General features: G+C 44.4%; 1 protein-coding gene across 2 annotated transcripts in view; it reads right to left on the bottom strand.

The window, feature by feature from the left end:
* Positions 1 to 27,500, bottom strand: part of sorcs1 (sortilin-related VPS10 domain containing receptor 1) — a 161,066-nt gene that overhangs the window by 66,462 nt on the left and 67,104 nt on the right. For both annotated transcript variants that reach the window (XM_076289957.1, XM_076289958.1), the window contains exons 2-3: positions 22,606 to 22,673; positions 14,832 to 14,931 (exon numbers count right to left, since the gene is read on the bottom strand). In XM_076289957.1, coding sequence (XP_076146072.1) covers positions 14,832 to 14,931; positions 22,606 to 22,673 — 168 coding nt within the window. The remainder of the gene's footprint in view (positions 1 to 14,831; positions 14,932 to 22,605; positions 22,674 to 27,500) is intronic.

The raw sequence follows: 27,500 nt of genomic DNA, 5'->3' as shown, positions 1-27,500 counted from the left end.
CAGCTCTCAGAGAGGCAGGGCCTTGTTCGTGTGATATAAACCTTCACTAAACAGTCCCATTGAAGCTGTCCTCGCTTCTCGCTCAAGGCCCCATGATGGCACCACCCTCGCCTGAGACGTGAGTCGTCTAAACACATCGCTCAAAACATCCCGCAGAGTTTTGTTACTTTTTTTTTACCTGTGCCTATCAGTTTTACTGTGACACATAGCTTATGAATTTAACCAACAGATACAGTAGGTGGACAAAAAGAAGACATGGCCGACAGATTGTGAGATAGAAAGGCACTGGACATTGATACTGAGCACAACAACATTTAGCAGTGAGGTGAACATACAATGCAATACTGTATAAGGCATAAAAACTCTATGATATTTAACATGCGATAAACATATGATAAATAAATTAAGTGCCAATGTATGATAATTGTTGCTGCACAATTACTCAATTTTCAGTTGAAATCGCAATTTGAACTAATGCAATTAGGTCCGAATTCTCCCATTCACCATACTGTAAGTAATTTTTTTGCGCTACAGTTATGCAGTTATCAGTTAAATCCAGAAAGAACACAAACCAGTGTTTGATTTTGAAAGCTTTTAGCAAGGTTACTGAATAGCGAACTGCCTACAGTAAAATGATGTGTAATCACATCGGCTAACAAAGAAATGCCTTAACGAATTTTCACTTTTGCTCTGAGGTTTGTTTATAAAGAGTCGTGCTTGAGGTGAGTAGATGCATAATGTAAAACTCAGTGTTGAGAAAGTTTCAATGGCAGCTGCTTGTATCAGAAACTTTATATATTTTATCTACAGTATGCTATCTTGAATTTCCCCTTGGGGATCAATAAAGTATCTATCTATCTATCTATCTATCTATCTAACAAATTTGTAGACTGACACCTGCAGTTTCGAATACAGCAGAGAGACTGGCATCAGCCACCATTAGAAACAAATCAGAGACGGGGAAAATTAACGACTATTGTGGCTCGACAGTAGTGCAGGCGTCTGCGCAAGTGTATGGATGACTTTGGTAAAGTTGGAAAGAAATGGACAGATTCGAACAAAGTGGGCTATGGGGTGATGTCTTCACATTATGTTGAAACTAAAGGTGCACAGTCGTTAAGCTCCAATATCCAAACTGTGTGATTATAACAGGGTTTTCCCTATTTAACAATGTAGACTCACTGATAAAGTAATGTCGGGAAATATGCCACCTTGTGACACTGTAATGGAAAAAAAAGAAACGGTATCAGCACCAAATGTGATACTGTAATGTTTATTTGTAACGTTCTGTGTAATCTACATGTATTTTGAATTAGGCCTACTGCCGACATCAAGCAATATGCTGTTTCATCTTGTAGTGGCGCTCGACCTTAATACAGCCCTCAGACATGTGTATCTGGAAAGGTGCTTAAGTCAGTGGCACAATGCACGCAAGAGTTGTATGCATAGGAAACACTCGGATTTTGGAGCAGCTCCACCCAAAGCGCGTTTCTGGCTTCATGGCGTGTAAATGACAGACTTAAGTGAAGGGCAGAATGTGTGCAGGCTGAAAAGTGCTTAGTTGCGCGATTTTTTGACGTACACACCCTTATGCACATACAGTATGATAATTTGTCCCATCCCATTGTTCAAGAGACCTATTTTGGACGTCCAACGCCAGATGACGTCTTTTTTCCCGACGTCCAGTACTGACATCCACAGGACTTCTGTATAACGTCCAAAATAGGTTACATAGTCCTATTGACGTCCAAATGGGCAATAAAGACATGATCTGTATGTCCATCAGACGTATAATGACGTCTAATGTTTAGTGGGATAGTTAATTGCAAAGGTTGCAATTAATCATGCAGCTTACAACTCCCAATGGTTAATCTTGCAACCTCTATTATATTCATGTCATTCTCTCTATGTGACAGACGGAAGCGCACCTAACAGGAGTTCTGTGCTTCTCATGCACTAGGCATACTCACCAATCAGAAGTGGCCCAACTTAAAGTGACATTTGGAATATTAAAATCAAGCTTGACTATGAAACATTATATTGTGAATCAAAGCACAATCAGAATATCTGTCCAAAAAGCTTTAATACAATTAAACAATTATACAATTAATTATACAATTAATAATTAGTATACATCAGACCAAGAGTGGTCTATCTAGATTGATTGTACTTTCAAACTGCACAGTTGCAAGTCTTGCAAGAGACTACACTGCACAAACAGTTGCTTCATCAGTTACAGATGTGAAAGCAAACAGAATATTATGTTAATGCACAAAAGGTATGATAAAGTGCTAACAAACTTTTTTGCCTGAAATGTCCCGAGCTCCTAACTATGAGTTATGACAAAGTCGTCTGCGCAGTCTGTGTACCCCAAGAGTCACCTCCCAACTCAAATTCGGGGGAGGGGAGATTTGTTTAGAGAACCGGTGACCATTTTCATTCGGCGCCAGACGACTTGTCCCATGGAACAGCATTACTGAGTGGCTCATGGCCGAGCAGCACTGCCCAGCGAGGACCATTCGTCAAATGCACACATGGTAATATTAACGGTCGTGGGCAGTGCCTGCCTCACTAGTTCATCAATCTTCGGAGAACGTGACCTACATGCTGACCAAACAGAGTAAAAAAAATGTCTTGCATGGTGCACGCACACACACACTTAGGATATTTTTTCAGCATTTTAGATTGCTATTATTTTTGTCAATCTTCTTTTGATGAAACTGTTCATTCCATTAAGGGCAAATTCTCTCATTCTCACGTAAATCGTGCTTAAGCCCTTTTTTTACGTACTGTTCAGTTATGCATATTATACAGTGGCAGAATGCGCGCAACAGTTGTATACATAAGAAACGCCCCGATGGGTTGCTCCTCCCTATATGCGGAATTCCCGCAACTGCACGTAAATGACAGATTTAAGTGAAGGGGAGAATTTGTGTAGGCTGAAAACGCCTCGTTTTTTTTTTTTTTTTACTTATGCACCCTTACACATGGAAGAATTCATCTGATGCCTGATGAAGGGCTAATGCCCGAAACGTCACATTAAATCTAATTTATTGGGAGCTATTGGTGTAGCAGACTTTCTTAATTCGTTCAGAATTCTCCCCTTAGTAATTAGGACTGGAGTTTCTCCGATGGGTTCTGTTGTTGGCGGAGTCATTTTTCCGTCTACCTAGCCGTCAGGTGACGGTGGCTACCTCAGCCTGCCCTTCTCACCGATTTGATAAGTACACAAGAACAGCTGCTCCAGGTGATGTTGGCCAATAGAAATATATCATTGTGTACTGAGAAAATGGGTAATGGAGATTTTGCAGTGAGCCGGCTTACCCACTGGTTTGATTAGTTATGCCTTGACCTTCGCTCAAGTGGAAACTCAGGTGAGGACAATTAGTGGAAGATGGCCCAATCAGTGCATCCTGCAGGCTTTTTTCTTGCTTTAGAACTAGAACTGTTGGTAGGTGTATCCTATGTGTATGGAATAGGAAACTTCTTAAAAGAAGTTAACTCGATTTGAACTGTAACAATCCATGATTGCTGTTATGGGGGGTTAAGTATAGGTGGTGACCTACTGACTTAAGCAAACTGACATAATCATTCCTTACTGCTGATTGCTTTAATTGATCCTATTATTGACCAATCAAAATCTTGGCACTTTAACTGACACAGTGCTAAAGTGGCTCCTAAAAATAGCTATCCCTTAGCGTAATAGCCACTGTGAATTTCGGATGCATATTACAACATGCTATTGAGTTCATGATTTTAGTTTATTTCGTACCGCTCCCTTTCTCTTTTTCCCCCATACACAAACACTCTCTCTCTCTCTCTCTCTCTCTCTCTCTCTCTCTATGGCTCTCTTTCTTCTAGTCTCTGAGTGGCCCAGTGAATGAGTCACAGTTCTTTGTAAATTACGGGGCCATGGCGGTTCAAAATGACAAAGGTTAATGAAGCCATTGCTCTCCACTGAGAAGACCGGCGAGTTTCTTTTCTTTTTCTTTTTTTTGAGGAGAGAGGTTCACAAATGCTCAAGTCTCCCACTTGGCCCAGCAGTAAATAGCCTCTGATAGAAATTTAATGGAATTAGATGCATGTTTCCCCCCTCCACCTCGCCCCAACTCACCCACCCCTACCCCCAAACTAATTGGATTGCGCCACTTCACTGTAACCCCATGTCTAATATGCCTTGACAGTGGCAGTGTTGATATGACTGCTCTCTTTTTCTGCTAGCGTTTTTTATTTTTTATTATTATTTTTGTGAGTGTGTGCATGGAGGAAAACAGGGGGGAAACTGTGTGTCTGCATTGTACTGCAATTCTAACTCCACTCGAGCCCCTCTGGTGTGCTTCTGCACTGAAATAATTAGCCTTGGATTTACATTTAGAGTTCATTAGCAACCATTTAGGGCTGTTATTTAAAAAGCACCACCAGAGGCGGAAGTGTTGTGTATAACTTAGGAACTCTGAAAATAGCTGGGTCGGCACTAAACAGCGCTGTCCATCTGTGAGGTGTGTCCTTGGTAAAGACTGTAAGGTCAAGCTGACCTTGTCAGGGGAGACGGAAGAGATTGCTGGGTTCCCCAGCAGTCCATTCTGGCAGCAGCACATTATCTGTTAGTAATATCAATATGATGGGATAAGATGCCACGTTCCTTGTTGTGCTAGCAGTTAGGGATCTTACATTGCTAGAAGGCCTCTCGGTGTTAGGCTACAAGGAAGTAACTTCACCTGAAGAAACAAATGTGCTATGGTACACCTGGGTACAAAACAACATTAACACCAATACGATCCTCAAAGAGCTTACCCCATGTGCATGTTATTTTAGTTTAATTTTCAAATAGGCTACATTGGAATTTTGAACCTCATTGTAAAGTTCTCAAAGTGCTTAAGTTCTCAAATCTGACACCATTGGCTTGTGAGATTCACCCAAGTTCTGGATTCTGGCCCTGGACAGTTTTCCTCAGTAAATGCCATGCTATGCCTACTAGCCACATCACATGCATGTACATGCAGTCAGCTTCAAACCCTGTGAGAATTGTTGTGACAGCTAACTGCTAATTGTTAACGAGATCAATTTGAGTGTCTCTATAACCATGAAAACAAATAGTTAGTGTATGAATTATAACATGGTATGTTGGGGACAGCCGTGGCCTACTGGTTAATGCTTCGGACTTATAACCAGAGGGTTGTTGGTTCGAACCCCGACCAGTAGGCACGGCTGAAGTGCCCTTGAGCAAGGCACCTAACCCCTCACTGCTCCCCAAGCGCCGCTGTTGTTGCAGGCAGCTCACTGCGCCGGGATTGGTGTGTACTTCACCTCACGTTGTGTTCACTGTGTGCAGTGTGTTTCACTAATTCACGGATTGGGATAAATGCAGAGACCAAATTTCCCTCACGGGATCAAAAGAGTATACTTACTTAATGTTGATGATAATAATTCTCCTTATTGTGACAAGGCATCAGCACAAACAATAGTGAGTATGTACAGTACTGAGCAATGGTGAGGTAAGCATATTGTACAATATCTGCACATACAGTACACTATTGTAAGTAAACATCCTTCCTGTTTTGAATTTACCATAGTAAAGACAGTTCTGGTGGTACCTGTTGCAAAATCAAGCGGTAGTTATGCTAAACAGGCTCTCTTAGCTTGGCCTGTGCCTTGTCCTCCACACCCAAAACACTAACATACACACACACACACACACACACACACAGCATTAGCAATGCTGTATGGGCGAAATGCTACGTGTTGATTTATTAACCAAGGTTACCCTGCGCTTGTAGAGGCCGGCCTAATTAGCCCAGAGACCAATGCTAGGTCTAAGTGTCTGGTGGTATAAACATGCGATTGCTTGAGTGTTTTTATTTTGCTGAAGAGCTCAGGGGACGACCAAAGGCATTGAAATGACCTGAACTCTCACTGATGAGAGAGTAACGTGTGTTAGCGCACTTGCTAAACCTGCGCAATTTATCAACAATAAACCTCCAACGCCTAACAATCTCAGTATGGGAAGTTGGCCTTTTGCCTCGCAGGCATCATTTTTGTAGTAAAAATAAAATGGCACCAATTAGGTTGTGTTTTCTTTCCAAAAGGTGCATTATGTCAAAGGGCTTTGCCATGTGATTCCCGAAAGAGTCACCTCATAATTATTAAACTCCTGTCTTTTATCTTCTCTTCAGGTTGTTCTAGTATTTTTACATGCATGAGATTTTGATAGGTCTGGCTGTAATGCGAATGAAATCCTTGACTAGCAACTCTAGGGCTTTTTCATCTTATCCTGTGCATAACTGAAAAAAATCTCCTACATGTCTAACACTGCTGGGGTGAATGGATTACATTGGGAAACAGCCATGGTTGAATAGTGATGAAGCACCATCAGCAGTGTTGGTCTCTGTGCTCTTCTTCCCGCCCTGCTCACTGCCTCCCGGAGGCGTCCATCCAGCAGTGAGAGCAAGGTCTCTCCCTTCTACTGCCCCAGGGTTCCGGCTGTGACGGGAGAAGACAGTTCAGTATCCGGCGGGGGCTCTCTCTGGTGCGGTGGGTGCAGCCCGAGGGATCCGGCCTGTTCTCAAGAGCCACCTGCCATCTAGTGGCAGGCGAAGGAATCACACACACACACACTCACACACAAACACACACATTGGGCGACGTGGGGAGCACCCATCGGCGCGTCAACCCCCTACCCCGCCCCAACGTGCAGTGCCTGGCGAGCCCGTATGGAAAGTGCATCCGCACCTCCCCCTGACAGACGTTGAGGGGAAGCCATCGTGACAGGCCAGTAGACAAGCCATTCAGCCACACAGCTCGTCACTGTTAATTGCCAGAGTCAGTATGCCATAGTAGCTGGTAAAAGGGTGGAGGTTGGAGAGGGAGAGGTGGGGTGGCTGGGTGGTTCATTTTCTTTTTCGTGTGACTCTCTCAGCGCAGTGTGTGTGTGCACGCTCTGTGTCTCCTTTGAATACCTCCTCTTTCTTGCACTCCATCTCTCTCTCTCACACTCACACACACACACACACCTCTTTTTTTATTTCTTTGGCTCTCTCTTCCTCCCTCTTGTTCTCTCTCTCTCCTTCGCTCCACTCTTTTTCAGATGCTGACAGAGAAGGCTCCGCGGAAAAAAGAACCGTAAATGTTTTATGATAAAGCCTGGAGCTTAGACAGATCATTTTGCCCTAATGTACTACGCGTCTCATCGACTATTCTCTTTGTGGCCCCCCCCCCCCCCACCCCCCTATTCATTTAATACGGAGGATAAGAAAAACATGCGTAGAACCTTCAGATCAACGCTCCGTTATCGGGCAATTATCAGCGAAACGGCAGCTACAGTATACACACGTGTTCCCCGCTGCACCACCATCTCAGCAGTGTACTGGGGGGGTGTTAGGGCCCAGAATGTCCCCTAAAGAAAAGAAGGGATTTGTCGGATTACACTGTGAATTGGCAGGGGGAAATAAAAGAAAAGAAATGGAAGACAAAAACGGGAGGGCATAAAAATGGTGTGCTTAATTGAGGCTACGATGGAAAGGTCAGCAGCGGGAGGTGGAGAGGGGGGGGGGCAGGTCTCCGCACGAGGGAAGGAGAAAGAGGAGAGGGAGAAGTCTTCCTCGGGGCCTAATTGAATGTCAGCAGTTGAGCAAAAGGTCTCACTGTGTGTGTGTGTGTGTGTGTGTGTGTGTGTGTGTGTGTGTGTGTGTGTGTGTGTGTGTGTGTGTGTGTGTGTGAGTGTGTGTGTGCGCGTGGTACCAACATGCCACACAATGCGGGCAAACAAGGCAGGGAACCTAAGAAATCCAACTTACCCAACAATACCGCTTGGATTCGAGAATGACAAAACACTGATATTTTCTCCACCGTCAGCAGCGATAGGCGGACACGCCTCCCCCCACACACAAACATGCTGCTCTCCCATCCCTTTGAGTGTAGCGTGTTACTAATTATCCAACCCAGACACCGCGTTATGAGATCTACTTCATGCACACTTCCTCCTCCACATAACAGTAACTAGCCGTTTTCAAAAATAAACACACAACATAAACAATAACAAGCGCTGCTCACGGGGTTTCCATGGCGTAGCAGACTTTATAAACCACAGCACTTTCATTGCTCGTTTGCTTGCCTTGTTATTCCCCCAGCTGCAGTGCGGGCAGACCCATTAAGGCCGCTGCTGTACAGAGGCCTGCCGTAAGGCCACCTAATGAACATGTGAAACCCTGGACAAGAGTGGCAGACATTTCCATCTTCTCTCCTGTCTCTCACTTCCTCACTCTCTCTCTCTCTCTCTCTCTCTCTCTCTTGCTCTCACTCGGCCCTTCCAATAAGACTCGGCACCGACACTTGATCCTGGCGAAGCATTTGAAGTTGCGGCTAATTGACTGCTCCAAGACATCCGCCCGGGCTCACAGGCCTGACCCGACAAGCCGGACTTAATAAATAGCAACACATTTGATTCCCACTACTGGTAATTGGACTGCCAGTTTGACACTAGTGGAAAAAAAAAGAAAGGAAAAAAAAAACAGTTAAACAAATTAGACGAGGTTGGGGGAACTGAGTTTTGCTATTCGGTGAGATAGTAGCTTTACGTACTGACATCCAGCCATGAATACTAGTGTAAGCTGAAACTGTTATGAAACACTTAACGTTTGTGTGTTGTTTGTGTGTTATGCGTTTTCAACGTCCCTCCTTGCTTTGTTCTTAATGGTTTTCAATAACAATATCCATCTACATGGAGGGAGGAGACTAGATAAAACTCGGTGCATTTCTTCTTTTCAAGCTAAGTACCTGGATGTGGGGAAACAATGGTTCAGTTCTCTCCGTGCAAGGCTGCAATCCCCTTGATTGCTGGAACCTTTCATTTTTGGCTGCTGTGCTCAACCGCACGGCAGACATTTTGGGATTATGCCTACGGCCTGACAGATGTTCCTTGTTTTGTTTTTTTTTGTTGCTTTTTTTTTCTTCTTCTACTGGCCGCTGCTGGACCGCTTACTTCCGCACAAATTCGGAACACATCAAGAATCTGACACGTCCTAGAGCCGCTTTCCAAACTGCTGTCAATCGTCACAGTGAAAGTTAAGTCCCATAGCACAGTACCAGCATCGCACAGAACTTGCCTTCACTCTCACAACGACGATAGCTCTACATTGCCTTTTTAAAACATACTGTCGATGGTGTCCAGACCCACTACCTACTCCTGATTCATTACCCAATAGATCTGACCGAATAGTCAGAATATTGATAGAACGTAATCAGCTGACGCTTCTGTGCTCGTATGTCCGATGTGTAAAAAGCTATGATCAGATGATTCTGCGCCTGATTTTAATGCCATTTCAAAGCCTATACCCACCGCATTTTTATTCCACGTCCATTCCACGTCCATATTCAAAACCCTACAGCGTCCCTTGTTATTTCTGACCCTATAGTTAAACCCCACCTACGCCCTAACTATCCGTTATTCATTGCTCTATAGATAGATCATCTAATTGAAATTGACAATACTAATATGTTCTCATCACCAGCGACTTCGAAAAACCGGACCGGTTAACACAAACGGCTAATCTACAGTTGTTTTTCAGCGGCTGTGCTCCTTGCCAGCCCCTGCTCCAGTTAAAACTGAGCACGTTTCCTGTTTTCCTGGGCAATCTGTCGCAGCCCCATCTGATCTATAAAACTGGTGACACGCGCGGCATACTTTTGGGCAGTGTAATTTGGTTCGCCCTTCTAAGGTCACGTCTGGGTTTCACCCTTGGCGCACTCATTTTTAAAAAGTGTTTTGGAGGGGGGAGGAAAGTCTGTTGCCTGTTAAATATTAATTTTGTTAGCTTTTTTTTTCATCTCTCTCTCTCTCACTCTCTCTCTCTCTCTCTTTATAAAAACTGAGCTTTCTGTGAACACAAGGCGTCGATGACAACGACGAGGATGCCGGCGACTGAAGGCCTTTCAACATGAAAGCAGGAGCCATTTCATCTGATACGCATTCCTATTCCGCCCACCTGCACTTATTGCAATCTCGCTCTCGCACGCAGCTCAAATTGTTTTCGAGCGGCGCGGAGCATGCATGCATGTGCCTGAGCACGACCACACAGCATTAAAAAACAAATCAGACGCTGATCACCCGCTGATAGCATTAACATTCAGCGTGGTGTCAATCTCTCTCTCTCTTTCTCTCTTCCCTCTGTTTTCTTTTTTTCTATTTTAAATTATATTTAAATTTTTTTTTCTATTTTTTTATTTAAAAAAAAAAGTGGAGAAAAAGTGTTTGTATCTTTTCAGCAATCCACCTTAAAAGCCACGCAGGAGTGCCACCAGTGTGGAGAAACTAATTTTCCTCCGGCTGCTTTTGCTGCACTTTTATTGTTTCATTCAAACGGGGTCGTGGCAACAAAGCCACAAACAGTGCCGTTAAAACATCCAAGCATACAAAACAATCATATCAGAACATTTTGTCCAAATGGCATGGAAATACTGGGGGGGGGGGGGGGGGGGTCTTTATCGGTTGGATATTACTCATTAACAGGTGGAGGAGAGAGTGGGAGCTGTGAAATGTGTGTGTGTGGGTGTGTGTTGGGGGATGGGGATGGTAGGGGGCTTTGTAGCCTTAAAGGTATAATGAGATATACTGGGTATCTTTTGCTAGAATAGATTGATTCTGAAAGTATACAACTGAAGAAATCCCGCCCCTGCCTTCTGGCTACCACCTTATGCCTCATTCACTCCAGACGCATTGCATGCACATAGAGGCTACTGTTACCATGTTAACAGCTTCGAGCTTTCACACAGCTTTCAGGCGTTGCTCATACCACTCTGCAACTACAAGCCAGCTAGCAATGGCGCCTATTTTTCCCTCAAGAGGCAAGTGTGTCTGAAGAGGTCCTATGAAAAGATGCAGTGGAAGAGAGTAGCAACTCCTCAGCAACCCCACATAAAAGATGTTTCTGGTGTGAATGAGGCGTTAGCCACTTAGCCACTCTCCCAATGCACTTGAATGCACACTTGGCACAACAGCATTCGACATAGAGACAGAGCACAACGGTCTGGCAACCATGTAGAACTTTGAAACAAGCTACAACACTCGCAAACACACGCAGCCAGGTGGATTACATACAGAAGGCTACAAGAAGAAAAGCAGTCAATGCGACCCGCTTAGGCTATGGAAGAAGTGCCGCGAGTTGATGTACCATTAAAATTTCCAAAATATTATTTTTATGTAAAAAGACTTAGGGTTGCTTTAAGAGGATTTCAAGTAATATAGCAAAACAAAACAAAAAATGCTTCAGAAATGACCTCCTCTCCAACCTCTAATTCAGCCTTGAAATACCTTGTTTTTCCAGCATGGTTAGCCACAGCGCCTGAAGCATGTGGGACCAAAAGCAAATATAAAAGCATATGGCTTGCATCAGTGATTCCCCCCACTCCTCCCTCCTCTCCTTTCCTCATGTCGTTCCTTAGTGGACTGTATCAAGCCCTTTCTGCGCTCACAAAAAGGCAAAAGCTACTGAGCGAAAGCTACTGAGCGAAAGCTGGCTGCTGAGGCCTCGTCCAATTTCGGCCATGCCTTCACAGAAGCATCACTCACTTCCCTTCCTTCTGAAGCCATTGGTCTGTTTCTTTCTCATTCCCGCCCCCTGTGGTACGGCGAGGCTGGGCATGCATGAGCGAGAGATATTAAGTGCCCTGCGAGTTGTTTGTGCAAGATGTCCACTTAATACTATGACTGCTGGCCATTTGTGTGTGTGTGTGTGTGTGGTGTGTGTGTGTGTGTGTGTGTGGTGTGTGCGTGTGTGTGTGTATGTGTTGTGTTGTGTGTGTGTGTGTGTGTGTGTGTGTGTGTGTGTGTGTGTGTGTGTGTGTGTGTGTGTGTGTGTGTTGTGTTGTGTGTGTGTGTGTGTGTGTTGTGTTGTGTGTGTGTGTGTGTGTGTGTTGTGTTGTGTGAGTGTGGCTGCTTTTCTGCCAGTGTCCACTGCGAGTGGTTCTTTAATAGTTGTGTCAATCAGTGTGTGTGTGTGTGTGTGTGTACTTACTTTGCTCATGAAAGCCCTTCTGTTTCTTAACATGTCCTGTTGTGCAGTCAACCCGCTTCTCAGTTTAGATTTAATAGAATTCAACACAAACTTTGCATCCCCAATACTGTAACCTGGAAGCCAGCCAAACTTAGCCTCGCCCACAACATTTGAGGTCGGGAAGTTCGGTCTGGACTTGTTCCGTTGTGGAGCAACTATGCCCGAACCAGAGCAGATGTGTAATACCCCACCTCCTAGAAATTATCTGCCACAGCTTATTATTGGGTTTCATCAGGTCCCTTGCCGGGTGTATAAAATCAAGCACCATGCAGTCTGCATTCATAAACTAGGTGCTTGATTTTATACACCTGTGGCAAGGGACCTGATGAAACTCATGAATAGCTGTATCAAAATTTTTCTCATTTAAACCACAAGTGATTAATGCTGCCATTATCATCAGCAAAAACCTAAACCTATTTTGAGCAAATAAAACAATTTACTTTAGCCGACCAATATTTTTAATTATTTGTGTCTATTAAATATTTAGCCTAGGCTAAGTATCAGAAATATTTAAACGCCTACCTATCTGAATTTTAAGTTATCGCCCTGCAATATTGTCTGTCTGGTGGCTCAATGGTAGAGTGGGAGAACTCTGGACATGTGACCAGAGTTCACATCCTAACTATTGCCCACGTATCACTTTTGTCACTGTCACTTTTGAGTAAAATAGCCTGAGCCTACGAGTAACAACAACAGTTTTTGACCCTGTATATTTACTCTACATCGAGAGACCAAAATAATAGTTTCATAGTTTCAAATAAAGTTGCACAGGTTAATTTGGTATTTTCACGTGTCACTAGTTCAACTGCACATATTCAGAAGCAATGGGGTACTCTCACCTAATGAGGGTATCGAACCTAATAATTAGTATGCTTACTATCAGTGTCTGTGAATAGCCTACCATAACACTAACACAAGTCAACAATTAGCATAAGTAGTAAGAACGAGCCCAGCAGGGCAGTCAGTTTTTTAATGAACATTACGCCAACAGCATAGAGACATGATTTTTGGTTAGACTCCTGTCTTATCCTCTGACACAGACGGCATCACAAACTGGAACTACCAACAAACGACACAAGTGCGCCTGCTCAGGGACAGTAATTCCAACCACCAAACTTTTATGCGATTGAGAGTTTGAACTACTTTTTCTAGAAACACCGAATCCAAGTACCACGGTTCTAACTACAAAGGTTGTGACGGAAGTTAGCCAACTACGCTTTTTAGGACTATCCAATTGAGTGCAGAGGCATTTCCCCCCCTGTGTTAGTTCAAACACGGCGCATAATCACGTCCTAATGGAGCAGATTCTGACTAGAATTGAGTATGACAACATCAGGCTTCCAATACTGCATGATCAGGAAAGAAGGAGAACATGGGCACTGTTGACATTCTACCCTCACAACACTGGCAGCAAATGCACCACTTAATCATCAGTAACACTGAGGCTAAAAGCACCTTGAAAGACCCTGGCATTGAACATCTTGCTTTTTGACAGGTGACTGGCGTTGTTTCTCTCTCTCTCTCTCTCTCTCTCTCTCTCTCTCTCTCTCTCTCTCTCACTTTCAGAACTCCTCATTCACAGCAATTTCAGGTGTTCCAGAGCTGACAGGCGAAAACCAGTGCTGTCAGGAGGCTTTTGTTCCTGTTTGCGGTTCTTGTCCTATGTGCAATCTAAGGACACGCACACACTCACGTCGAAAAGTTATTGCTTATGGTGACGGAAGTACAAGAACTGTATGTTCTTTGTTCAAGTGTCTTTGTTTGTGCCATTTGTTAAATAAGAAAATATGGCATAATCACTCATGACGGTCTATGCAGTGCCACTTTCCATGGCAACAATTGTATTTTCCTTCGATTGCATTATACCAATTTAAACATTCCCTCTCTCTTGCAAGTCAGGGTAATGTGCGAGTCTAAATTTAAACTTAGCCCAACCGCCGGAGGCTAAATTTAGCATAATGAAATTCTCATTCGTAATACGTATGCATGTACAGCATAATGCTTACAAGGCATGGCTCTGTGCTGGCGAAAGGGAAGAGAGGAGAGGCCGCAGACTATCAGTAGTCAAGACGCATTTTATCTTCATTAAATGGTGATAATTAACGAGGAGAAAATGGGCCTGTCTGATTGCAGTGCTGTGCGGAGAAAAAGGAAAAAAGGAAAAGGAAAAAAGGGAGGCTGAAGAGAAGTTTCTGGAAGACTCGGGCTTGAGGATGGAGGGTGCGGGGCACTAATGATTTGCACCGTCACTTTACTCCCGCCGGAGTGCCACACGGCTTCGCTCGTAAATGCGAACTCCTCTTATCTAACTTTGATTAAAACACTCAGAATTTATGAACGCCCCGACTCCGAGCGCTTCATAATTCATGTTGCTCTGGCCAGGGGAGAGAGAGAGAAAGCAAAGGCATTAATATTGATTATTAAAGCATTTTTTGGCAAATTCCCGTAAATCTTTTCTGCTTTTATCCCTGATCTGTAGTAACTCTTTCCTTTGTAAGCTACACCCTGTGAAATATAAATCAGAGAACACTGGAAAGTGAATGTGCGCCGAAAAACCTCCTGTTGTACAGGACCTGTCTCCGAAGGCGACAGAGAACTCAGACAAAAGTTGAGACAGATAGGGAAGAGAAATTAAATGAAAACACCTCACTTGACGGCATGGATAATATATGGATGGACTCCGAGGGAAATGCATGCATTCAGATAGCGTGTGTGTGTGTGAGTGAGTGAGTGAGTGAGATAGAGAGACAGAGAGAGAGAGAGAGTTCAACACATATCTCTTACCTTGCGCTTGTTGTTGGGACTGACGTACAAGTAGCTGAGGATTGTCTTAACCCCCACCTTCTCGTTTAGCTTCTCGTAAGTGGTCCCGTAGTCGGTTGACCTGAAATTTAATAAGAGACCCTTGATGAGGCTTTGATGAATTAGTTGTTGCAATTAGACCCCCCCCCCCTCATCCACCACCACCACTCCCCCACTGCCCCAGCTCCATCAATGAATCTTTCTCAGAGTCAGGAACATGCATAAAATTCAATCACTCCGGTTATTCCTATTAGATTGGTGAGTCGAGGGTATTCAGTGGTAGCGGGAATTAAATACCCAGAGGAATTATCACAAGCAAAAGAGCTGCAGTGGAATGGAAAACAAGAGAGATTTTCTGGGGAAAGATTGGCAATTTGTGCGAAGATACCTTTCGGGTTAACATCACTGCACCACTTGTCCTCAGTATTCATGAAGAGAAGCTGTTATTTTGGAATGTTCTTCTCATTGTGACGTCCTGCTTTGTTTGATACTGTGGTAAAATGTATGTGTCACATTAGCAGTATTAGACTCTGTAGACCAACAGACCAAATAGATTTTATTTGGCTGGATGAAAGCTTGGATGAAATTGCAACCTTAGATGTGTCTTTGCAACAGCCATGCACTCTCATACTAAGGCGTTATCTTCAATAACATTAACAGTATTACGGCTCTATCAGTGGTAATTGCATGTTTGATGTTGTGTCAGCCTGTCAGGGTATGACATTATAATAACATGCTCTTATCGCAGCGGATATTATCAGAAATGTCTTGACAATTACAGATTATGGTAACATGGCACACATATTACTGAACATCATGATTATGTGAGGCCTGGCTATGAATAAGGATACTTTTATTAATATGGCTTAAAGTTAAAGTCCAACACGTTTTCATCATTCCAATGGATTATTTCATTATCTAACATCCACTCACTGTCTACAATATCTGTAATACCAGATTAATTGCATTGTTAGGTCAACTTTTAGTAAAAATATACATAGACTACAGCATAGTTAAACTAAACTTGAATTTCCCCTGGGGATCAATAAAGTATCTATCTATCTACTTATCTATCTATCTATCTATCTATCTATCTACGTATCTATCTATCTATCTATCTATCTATCTATCTATCTATCTAAACTCATAGCCTTGACAACACATTGAGGTTTGGAATTTGGTGATCCAAAGTGTCAGCACTCAACGCACGATGTGTCATCATCTGTGTCCTCCTTTGTTACATCTCAACAGATAGCAAGAGAATAGCTGAACTGGATTCTGGCTACTGTGGCTATGTAACCAGTGCCAGCCTCATATAAATCAAATCAGAATGATGGAGGGCCACAGGTAGACCAGTACAAAAGGTCTTAGACTCGGAGATTGTTTGGTGGAGCGCTGAAGTACACCACCACTATAAGGGACTGTGGCACCCACTTCATTATGCCCTCTTTTGTTGGCATTCACACAAAATGTCAAAATGTAATTAAGTTTACAGTGAACAAATAAATCATAGAAGGTTAGACTAACATCTTGGCAGGGAGACCACTGGGTGGTACCCACATAAAAAGTCTGGAGTTCTGCGAGGACGCCAAAGTTTTTTTTTTATTTTTTTTTTTATATTGTTTGTCAAAAAAGTTTCTATTGCCTGCCTGCCTTCCTGCACCCACAACATCTCAGATTTGAGGATGGATTCCATCCCTCCGATAACTGTCAGGTTTCATTTCAGGAAATTTGAGATAAAACAAGCTGACTGAACTGACTTGAGAGAGAGAGAGAGAGAGAGAGAGAGAGAGAGAGAGAGAGAGAGAAGAGAGAAGGAGGGGGAAAAACAGATTCTAGACGCTGAGGTGAGCACAATGAAATATTCAAACCTTTGGTCAAAACACTAATGTGAAATGTGTGTTCTGTTGAGATCTGGCTTTTCAAAACGTCTCCTCAAGTTTTAGCAACTTATCCGAAAAACTGCCAGTTCAGATTTATTTTTTGTGGGGAGGCCAGCTCACTCAATCAGGAGCCCTTGCTGCCTGTGTGTGTGTGTGTGTGTGTGTGTGTGTGTGTGTGTGTGTGTGTGTGTGTGTGTGTGTGTGTGCATGTGTGTGTACAGTATGTGTGTGTGTGCGTGTGTGTGTGTTGGTGGTGGTGGAGGCTGCTAATTTTATGTTCAGAGAGAAAAGCAGTGACAGCAGTAGCAGCAGCCACTCTTAAAAACCTCCATAACAGCTTCCATCAGCTCTTCAATGGGTGCAATCAGACACACATCTTCTGAAGTACTATCTGGAAAATGTTTTTTTCCCCCTCTCCACCCTTTTCTTCCTTCCTCATTTCTTTCCTTTACTCCTGTTTTCATATCACAGCTTGAACATATTCTCTCTCTCTCTCTCTCTCTCTCTCTCTCTCCCAGCAGTGACGCATGTGTAAACAAATAGCATCACAGAGAAACAGCGTGGCTCAGGAGAATCCTTTCATTTTTAGCCCCCCTTCTACTCCAGATTATATACTGCCGTAACAAAGTTTACCAAAGCAGTGAAACACGTCAGCCATTTCTCTTCTTCTTTGCCGAAACTTATTCAAAGTGAGTCACGGCCAAAAGACTTTCCTTTCTTCTTTTCCGCCCCGCACTCCAAATAGGGGGTCATTGACATCCGCTGCGCCGGGAAAGTGACATCATCTCGCTATTGATCAGCTTCTCAATGGCCATCAAAGACCAGAGCTGATTTAATGCCCAGTGGCATTACTTTTTGTGTTACAACCTCTCTCTCTCTCTCTCTCTCTCTCTTTCTTTCTACCTTTTTTCCATGTAGCAGTGTGATTGGACTGAAACTCAGAGGAACGGAGGCAGGGGCAGTGCGGAGGGAGAGAGAAAATGAGCTCCCGTTCAAGGACGAGACAAAGTGAGGCGGTCAAGATATCCTTCTCTGCCCTCATCATCTCAAACTCTCTGTCTCTCTCTTACACAAACACACTCTCATCCCTGCCTAGCTACAGACCTCCCACGTTTCTCTCTCTCTCTCTCTCTCTCTCTCTTTCTCTCTCTCTCTCTCTTTCTCTCTCTCTCTCTCTTCACATACAATCAAGTAATCAAGTGCAAGGTAAGAGAGATGTGTTGAACTCTCTCCATGTATATCATTCTCTCCATCTCTCTCACTCACTCACTCTCTCTCTCTCTCTCTCTCTCTCTCTCTCTCACACACACACACACACACACACTAGTGAGTGCACAGCCCTTCCACAAATATGCATGCATGCTCATCCCCACCAAGCTTGCATGCTGTGTGTGTTTGCCTGTAAGCCCCCCCTACCCTGCCATTTGTACCCAAACCATTACATCCTGGTATACCATTAAAGCAATTCAGGCTTATCCTGGGTACATGTGGAATCAGTCATGATTAGATGGGGTGCACAGAAAAGAACTGAGAAATAAAAAAAAAAACTTATTCTATAAGTTAAAAAATAAACTCTCTTTGAAGATATGCCTGACTCCATAGAATCATGCAGAGCTAATTTAGAGTCTTCTCGTTAAATCTATATCTATCCTATTCCTGTATGTGATGAGAACTCCTAACTCTATAGCCTATGTACCTTGCTAAGTATATCCACATCAGGCATTTATAATATTCTGTTTTATCTGCCTTGGTAACAACAAGTAACAACCTTGAAATTTGTCCCTCAAAGACTATCTCTCTCGCAGACTTTGAGTGGTACCATGCCAGGAATCAAAATAAACCCGTCTGTGATGTGTCGTGTGTCTAATATGGCCGACTCGCCGTGTGTGATTAATCATCGCCGCAGACCTGCAGGTATCGAGAAAATGCCACTAATTATGGCGGCGCATGTCGGAAAACAACCCAGCAGTCGCCTGAGGGGTGAAAACCGCTGTCGGTGGTAGCGGTGGCTGTGGCGGTGGCTGTGGATCTGCTAAGTATTCCAGATTGTTCCGCCGGTGTGCGAGCTCATCTTTTGCCAGAATCTCACCGGAGGGGGAGATCGGGGAAGGGGAGAGGAGGCTGAGCGTGGACGTGCTCCTGTCGCGTCCTCGAGCGGCCGGCCGACCGGTCGGCCCTGCGCTCCCATGGCTGCCCTACGGCAGGCTCACAGGGTCAAAAAAAAAAGAGCTGAAGCAAAGAAGCAAAAATAAGCAACAAAGCTACCTTTCTTTTCCCCTCTCTCCCTCTCTCTACCTTTGTATCTGTCTGTCTGTCTGTCTCTGCCTTTCTTTTAATCTTTCTGTGCCTCCCTCCATCTCTCTCTCTACCCTTCAGTCTGCCTGGCTGTCTATCCGTCTCTGATAAGTATATACAGCTATGTGCAGAATAACAGCAGTGTGTTTTAAAAAATGTAATAAAGCTCAAAATCCTTATAGCTGTTAATTCCATAATATCAATGCATTGGGAACACTGCACATTTAATTTCAAATCAAAACATGACCAAAATTGCCCCAGAAACAGCATTTTTGATGTCACCCCACAAGGTTCCTATAGGATTGAGGTCTGGGGATTGGGCTGGCCACTCCATAACATCAATCTTGTTAGTCTGGAACCAAGACTTTGCTCGCTTACTGGTGTGTTTTGGGCCATTGTCTTGTTGAAACACCCATTTCAAAGGCATTTCCTCTTCAGCATAAGACAACATGAACTCTTCAAATGTTTTGATGTATTGAAACTGATCCATGATCTCTGGTGTACTGAAACTGATTGGTGATCTCTGCTGTCTTCACAGTGTACTGTGGCTTGAATTCAGTGCATGGGAGACGCAGACAGTTTGTCCAACGACCCACATGCACCGAATTCAAACTACAGTACACTGAAGACAGTAAAGCATGGTGGTGCACAATTCATGTTATGGGGATGTTTCTCATAATGTGGTGTTTGACCTATTTATCGCACACCAGAGATCATGGATCAGTTTCAATACATCAAAACATTTGAAGAGGTCATGTTGTCTTATGCTGAAGAGGAAATGCCTTTGAAATAGAGGTTTCAACAAGACAATGACCCAAAACAATAGGGAGCAAAGTCTTGGTTCCAGACTAGATTGACTTATGTAGTGGCCAGCCCGAACCCCAGACCTCAATCCTATAGAAAACTTATGGGGTGACATCACAAATGCTGTTTCTGAGGCAAAACTCAGAAATGCAGAGGAATTGTGGAATGTAGTTTAATCATCCTGGGCTGGAATACCTGTTCACAGGTGCCAGTAGTTTGGTCGACTCCATGTAACACAGACGTGAAGCAATTCTCAGAAATAATGGTAATGAAACTAGATATTAGTGCAGTGATTCAAAGTAAAGCCAAATCTTGAGACAATTTTCAGTTTGTACAGTAAATGTTTGAGTTTGTAAAGAAAAATGCAAACACTGCTATTTTGTTTTAACTGCCTAACATTCCTTTTTCTTCACTTTCTGCTATACCGGCGCTCGGGGAGCAGTGAGGGGTTAGGTGCCTTGCTCAAGGGCACTTCAGCCGTGCCTACTGGCCGGGGTTCGAACCGGCAACCCTCCGGTTAGTCCGAAGCGCTAACCAGAAGGCCACGGCTGCACCTTTTCCTGTCTCTATTCTTCCATACCATGCCCTGTATACCTCACCGTTTCAGCCTTGCCCTGTCTTTCTCTCCTTTCAGTCTCCATGCCCTTCTCTTTGTCTTTTGTCTCTTTCTGCCTTTCTGCCTTTCTCCTTTTCTCTGTTTCTCGATCTTTCTGCCTCTGCCTCTCTCTTTCTCTCTCTCTCTCTCTCTTTCTCTCTCTCTCTCTCTCTCTCTCTCTCTCTCCACTAGGCTGTGCGGGGCCCGTGTGCATATTTCTAAGCGGAGTGGGAGGACAGTCAATGATGGACGCGTCATTAAGAAGCCAATGTGCCTGCATCAGCCGATTAATATGGGAGAGCCGCCACGGCTTTGGCCACGTCTGTAGGCACTTAAGTGAGGGTATTTGTATTATGCTACATTTAGCATGAAGTGTGTGTGTGTGTGTGTGTGTGTGTGTGTGTGTGTGTGTGTGTGTGTGTGTGTGTGTGTGTGTGTGTGTGGTTCTGGAGGTTTTGGGGAACTGTGCATAAAAGGAAGGACAGTGGGGGTCATTCTGAGCTTTGAGTGAATTTGTTCTCTTTTTTCATGTCTCCCTGTGGACTTAAAGCTCAGTAGTAAGCTCATCTTTCTTTCTTGGGGGAGGGGGGGGTCTCAGGCTAGTGTGGATACTGTTGCAATATCAGTGATGGGGTTAGATAAAGAACAAGTCTTAACCAATTTCTTTTTAGGTTCAAATGAGCAAAAAACAAAGGCCAAGAGAAATATTTTCAAGCAACACGACAAAATAGTCAACTCGACGACATTTCAGAAAGTTGTATTTCACTGCTGCGTTACGTAGACTATATGTGCTGCTGACCTTGTCCCTGATGCACCACTCATGCAACATGCCAATAACAATGCATACCAAAGAACTCAAGAGTGATGACGGGCGTCTGACGAGTAGGCACAACAGCCTGGCGCTAACATCAGCTCAAGGCTCCATGAGGCACTTAAGCGCACATGGACGTGAACCAAGACCACAGTAGGATGATGTACTGCTTCCACATGGTCATTCGAGACCCATGGCAAACATTACACATTATATTTAAACGTATACATTCAGATGATAGAATGTCCTGGGTATTAATCATTTCTAATTGTAATGAACCTAAATGTGGACCATGGCCACAACAGGACGATGTACTTCTTCCACCTAGTCATTTCAGACCCATGGCAAACATTACATATTATATCATTCAGATGATACAGAGACGTCCTGGGTATTCATTATTTCTAATTGCAATTATTTCATTTATAATTTAATATTAGATGTTTCAGATGTATGCAACTTAGATGTAGAACATGCAGTGATCTGCGCACACTAAACCAAACCACTAATCATCATAACTTTGATTGATGACTCAAATCTTTACCCCTAACACCCAGTGTTCTACAAACTCATGATGTTCTTCCAATTCAGGATTGGTCACTATGCCAAAAGTATGCCTACCTGGGTTTGAGAACATTAGTGCATGCTTTCTCAAATAGGGTAGATGGACCACAATGTTGAAGTGAGTTTAACAAGATAAATAAGAAAAAAGGTTCCTAAATAAATATGGGAGAGGAAAAGGCCAACAGAATAACAACATTAAATGAGAGAGGGAAACAACAAAGGGTGGCACCTGCTTCAATCTGAAACTGGTACATCACAGGTGTGGGTAATCAGGTGATACTGACAAACACCACCCGTAGGGGGCGCAACAACTGACCACAGGAGAGAAGGCAACGCCTTTGGATTACACTCAACTCTTAAGATGATGCAGAGGGCAGAGTTCTGAAGGTGAACAAAACTTCAGTCAGCTCCTTCAGATAGTTCAAAGCATCTAGCATGACCCATCAACCCCCCCCCCTCTCTCTCTCTGATCTTAACATGCAGAAGACTGCTTCAATAAGTCAGCTAGTTAGCACACTTCACAGTGTCAGCCAGAGAAGCCCTTGTCTTTCTCCATTGCTTATTTTCAGTACTGTCGTACACGAGTTTCCTCATTTCCTTCCACAACAAACTGCCTGAGGGCTTGATACTTTGCTGTTGTGAGGCAGTTGTAATGGCAAAAATCCCTCAGTGCTACCATAAGCTACACTGGCTGTGTTACCATGGATATCTGTGTATATACTTATATTATGTCTAAGGGCTTTTGGAACTGGAGAACAAAAAAATAAATAAAAAATGTAAAAAAAAATGCACTGGTCCACTTACCGCCACAGGGAGCTCTCAGTCACGCTACCCAGATTGAAGTCGTAGAACTTCGTCAGCATCAGGATCACCTGCGGACACAAGACAACGGTACTCATTAGATCAACACACGCACACACACACACACACACACACACACACACACACACACACAGTACATACACAGTGGGAGGAGATCCCAAATCCCACGCTTGACATACCGTGAGTCATTACAGTGACCGTCTAATGGACAAACTGATCCCGAGTTTATCATCATGATCGTAATGTCCATTAATTGCCCATTCACGCTTGTCTGACTGCACACTTTTCACAGAGCCACTGACCTTAAAGCATTGCTAAGCTTTGCACAGGGGGGAGAAGAGGATTTACAGTGTAGGCTACTACAGGCACACCTGTGGTGGAGGACCAGCCTCCTGCATCTCCTCCTGGTCAAGAGTATCTACCCCATACAAGACTTCTCTGCTCAGTTTCTTGGAAATGTTATGTTTTTTTCCAGTTCGAGCTTCTGCTGTGAAGTAGGAGAGAGATGAAACAGTTCCTAATGTAATGGAGATGGAGAGTTTACTCCCTGCATTGGTGCGTCTTTTTTTTTCCTTCTTCTTTTTTACCAGCACACTGCTGAAAGATACATCAACCTCCCTGTGCGAGTGGTTAATTATTTCCCCCCTCTCATTATTTAATCATAGCAGACTGAAACTAAATACCGCACAGTAAATACTCCACCGAACACCCCAAAGGTGCGAGAGACTCCTAAAGTGGGTCAGCTCCAGTCTAGAGGGAAAATGGAGATGGGAGAGAGGAAAAAAACGAGCTATGAATCTGCCGGAGGCTGAGCGTGTGCGAGAGAGTGAAAGAGTGTTTATTGGAGAAGCCCAGAGGTTCCGTGGGTTGCTGAGGGGGAATCGTCGAACCGTTGTGCGGAACCGGGGTTCTAATTTTGTCCCCCGACTGGGCATCAGCCACCACCCCGAAAGCTAAAACGGTCTTCGTGCCCCCCTGTCGTCTCTCCATCTCCGCTCTCTTGTCAATACAGACGAGACCGACTGGTGGTGTCGAGGAGGGAGTGGGGGGGGGGGGGGGTATAATGATGTCATTTGCATTCTGAAGACACCCGAAGCCAGCAGGTTAGCACCCGCCGAATGGATTCCATTCTACTTCACAGGCGAAACCATCCGCAGATCAATACTCCGCATATTCCGCATGTAATACGGGCTTGGAATGCCGCCAAGTGCACATACGCAGTCGGACGTTGGTCGTTCCAACCCCCGCACCCCCCTCCCCCCACCCCTCCTCCTCGGCGCTCCTTCTTCGTTTTTTTACGGCAGACTCTAATTCAATTGTCTGTCACAGATGAGGAAACAGTTGGTGGCAATTTACAGTTAGAGCGGAGGTCAAGACGAAGCCATACGGCTAAGCACCGATAAAGCCGCAGACGGCGGCCATAATAGAGATGCAAAATAGCCGACTCCACAAATTGCTTTTTGGATATTAAAGCCGTTAAAAACGGTCGCGGTGGGTGTGCCTCCATGGGCCAATGGACGCACTCAGAAGTGCAGGGGTCAAAACAACAAAATCTGCCCAGATTCACATCATGGGACACTAAAAAACCACACTGTGGCAATATCATACGACGTTGGGGCCAGTTTACAAATGCACCGATCCGTAACGGAAAACTGATTACATCTCCGCAAATGAGTCTGTGTTTACTTTATGGAGCTGAGGAACGTGTCCTGATCTAACACTTACAAGCGCAAACCCGCACTAAATGAGCCGAGTCCAATGCACACACACACACACAGCCTTTGGTTTATATGTTTCCCTTTTCTGTTTTTCGTCTCCAATATGGAGTTAAAAAGTGGTAGGATGAAGTAAAAGGAGAGGCAGGATCAAATGAGTCCCTTAAAGTTCCCCAACCACTGGTCCTTTCATGTGTTATCTGACAACTTTCCTGGGTTCAGGAGATGACAGGGCGTTTCTGTCGGGCCTTCTGCTGTATATTTCGTTTTTAAAAAAAGATATATATATTTATGTCCCGCTTGCTATTCATACAGTGTGCTCACGTCTGTGGCCCTCGGATGATGCAAACACGCTGCCGCCAAAAACACCCTGGCTGAGAGTTGTATATCGAATGAAGCTATTGGGGTGATAAGGAGAGTGACCTCGTTAAATTAAGAGTTTACTCGGAAAGTGGAAGTGTGTGTTAGAGAGTGTGTGTGTGTGTGTGTGTGTGTGTGTGTGTGTGTGTGTTTGTGTGTGTGTGTCTGAGGGAGAGTGAGTCTGAAACAGCCTGAGTTAGTGTGTATGTGTGTGTGTGTTTGTGTGTGTGGTGTGTGCATGTGTTAGGTGTGTGCGTGTATGTGTGTGGGAGTGAAAGAGAGAGAGAGAGAGTGAGCGTGTGTGCATGTGTGAATTAGTGTTAGGAAGTGTGTGTGTGTGTGTGTGTGTGTGTGTGTGTGTGTGTGTTTGTGTGGTGTGTGTGTGGTGCGGTGTGTGTGTGTGTGTGTGTGTGTGTGTGTGTGTCTCTATTTAGTCCTCTGGTGGTGAAATTAGCCCGAGGAAGGCATAACCTTAAATGTTGAAGAGAGAGCGGTGCATGCTAATGAACAACTAACTCTCTGTGGTCAGCTCTGGGCTGGACTCACAAAACTGCCTCTTTTGATACTCCATCTTCCAGGGAGGGTGTGTGTGTGTGTGTGTGTGTGTGAGAGAGAGAGAGAGAGAGAGAGAGAGAGAGAGAGAGAGAGAGCACAGAAGAGAGGGACAGAGATGCATGGACAGTTATTTCAAGTACAGTCTAGTCATTGACACACATGAGAGTAGTCAGAAGCAAACTGTGAGCAGAAGAGAAAATGATAAGACAAGAGAGAGAGAGACAGAAAGAGAGCGAGAGAGACAGAGAGAGAGAGAGAAAGTAGAACATGAAATTTATGCTGTAATCTGACGCAGAAGTCAACATGTGATTTTGACTATGTGTGCGAGAGCGTGTAAGTGTGAAAGAGTGAGTGTGAGAGAGAGACAGAGAGAGAGAGAGAGAGAGAGACAGCTTGTAGTATTCCGTTTCTCTCTCTAATTGGTTGCCTAGGCTGCGTCTGTCGTGAGACATGACGGGGTGTGAAGATAGGGGGAGAAAAAAAAAAAATGCCCGTCTGGATGAAGTCCTTCCTCTGCGACGACCCGGTAAACATCTACGCCGGAGGCGCGGCGCGATGCGGTTCGGGCACATGTCCCGCCTGTCGGTCGGCGCGGCGCGATGCGGTTCGGGCACATGTCCCGTCTGTCGGCCTACATATGGGGGCCAGCGTGGGTGGCCATCGGGCAGGCGGCTGCGTCAGATGCCCACCACCTGGGAGGTGCATATGCCACTCTGCCACCACCACCACCACCACACGTGCCAGCCCGACCATACTGCTCTCACCACAGACAACGACCCCTTGACATGAGGTCCAGAGTAAGATGAGCTCCACCCTGCTGGGTGCCCATAGCACAGGAGCGAGGGGGAAAACATGTTTTATACACGTTTATATTATGTTACAGTATATACATTAAGTATATACATTATTTATATAATATACCAAATCACGATGACAAACTGTTTTAGGCACTTGAGGTCATTGCGTAAGGACTAGGTAAGGTTGGGTTCAGCTCCTTTTATTGTTTTATTGTTTATTGAGGGTTTTTTTTTTGTTTGTTTGGTCTGACTGAAAATCATACATTGACGTATTTATTTATACATTCGGTATTTATTTTCACTATCATTGACAGGATAGAGGTCCAAATACTTTTTACGTTCAAATGGGATATTTTTGTTGTTTCATTTGCTCCAATGTCACACTTCATCGTTGACTTAAGCGAAAAATAACACACATTACTGTATATCAATGAGATTCCCCATCCTCTTGATAAGATACCAAAACAAACCAGGATACAAAAAAAAATAATCAACATGGCTGTTTTCATTGGAGCGAGAGGCACAAGGATAGCCCTCTACTGCAAACACTAGGGGCCTGTGCTGATGTGCTGGGCCGACATATTTCAAGTGGGTTGCACCAGGCTCCAGGGGCCTTCACTGAGGACACTCACTCCACTCGTTTAATCTAACCTTTGGTGAACGAGGCAAGCCGCAGAGATCTCAGGAGGACATCATCACACACACTCTCTCTTTCTCTTTCTCTCTCTCTCTCTCTCTCTCTCATACACACACGCACACAGACACACACCACACACACACTACACACACACACAAACACACACACACACACACACACACACCAGCCTCCCAAAATTGATACAAATTAGCCAGACACTTTAATGAAAGATTGCATTAAAAAGAAAATGTGCACAGGGCGGGGTGGGTGGAGAGAGTAAGAGAGAGAAAGAGAGAGAGAGAGAGATTGCTAATAGCTAGATGTCCTGATCCCACCATGTGCCTTTGCTGCCAGCAAAAAACCTCCTCTGCCATTTCCCACCGTCTGCTCGCTGTCCTTGGAGCTGACGAAGTGAGTGAGAGCGAGAGACTCAGTGAGAGAGGGAGGGAGAGTGAGTGAACGAGTGTGAGCGGAGAGAAAGAGAACTATCTAGGGCTGACATCCCCAAGCTCACACACAAAAAACTACCACCAATTAAAATCTCCAGCAGAGGGGTGTGGTGGTGCAGAGGGGAAAACAAATATGTTTTTTTTTTTTTTTTTACTCTTTTTGCTAGTTGTCGGGTGTGTGGTGGTGGGGTGGGAGAGGTGGCACTCTACTGGCTCTTATGCACACAGGGTGGCACTCTTCTCCATGGGCACAGCTTGAACACAAACTCCTCAGGGTGGGAGAGGGTGATGATGATGTTGATTTTGCCTCATCATCACCCCCACCGCACACACATACTGTACACACAGCCACCCTCTGTTTTGA

This window comes from Alosa pseudoharengus, unplaced genomic scaffold (genome assembly GCF_046254945.1).
Source record: "Alosa pseudoharengus isolate Yale_2024_CS ecotype anadromous, Long Island Sound unplaced genomic scaffold, YU_APseudo_1.1 YU_APseudo_1.1_scf_1, whole genome shotgun sequence".
Taxonomy (NCBI): Eukaryota; Metazoa; Chordata; class Actinopteri; order Clupeiformes; family Clupeidae; genus Alosa; species Alosa pseudoharengus.
This window is presented reverse-complemented; position numbering and strand designations above follow the sequence as displayed.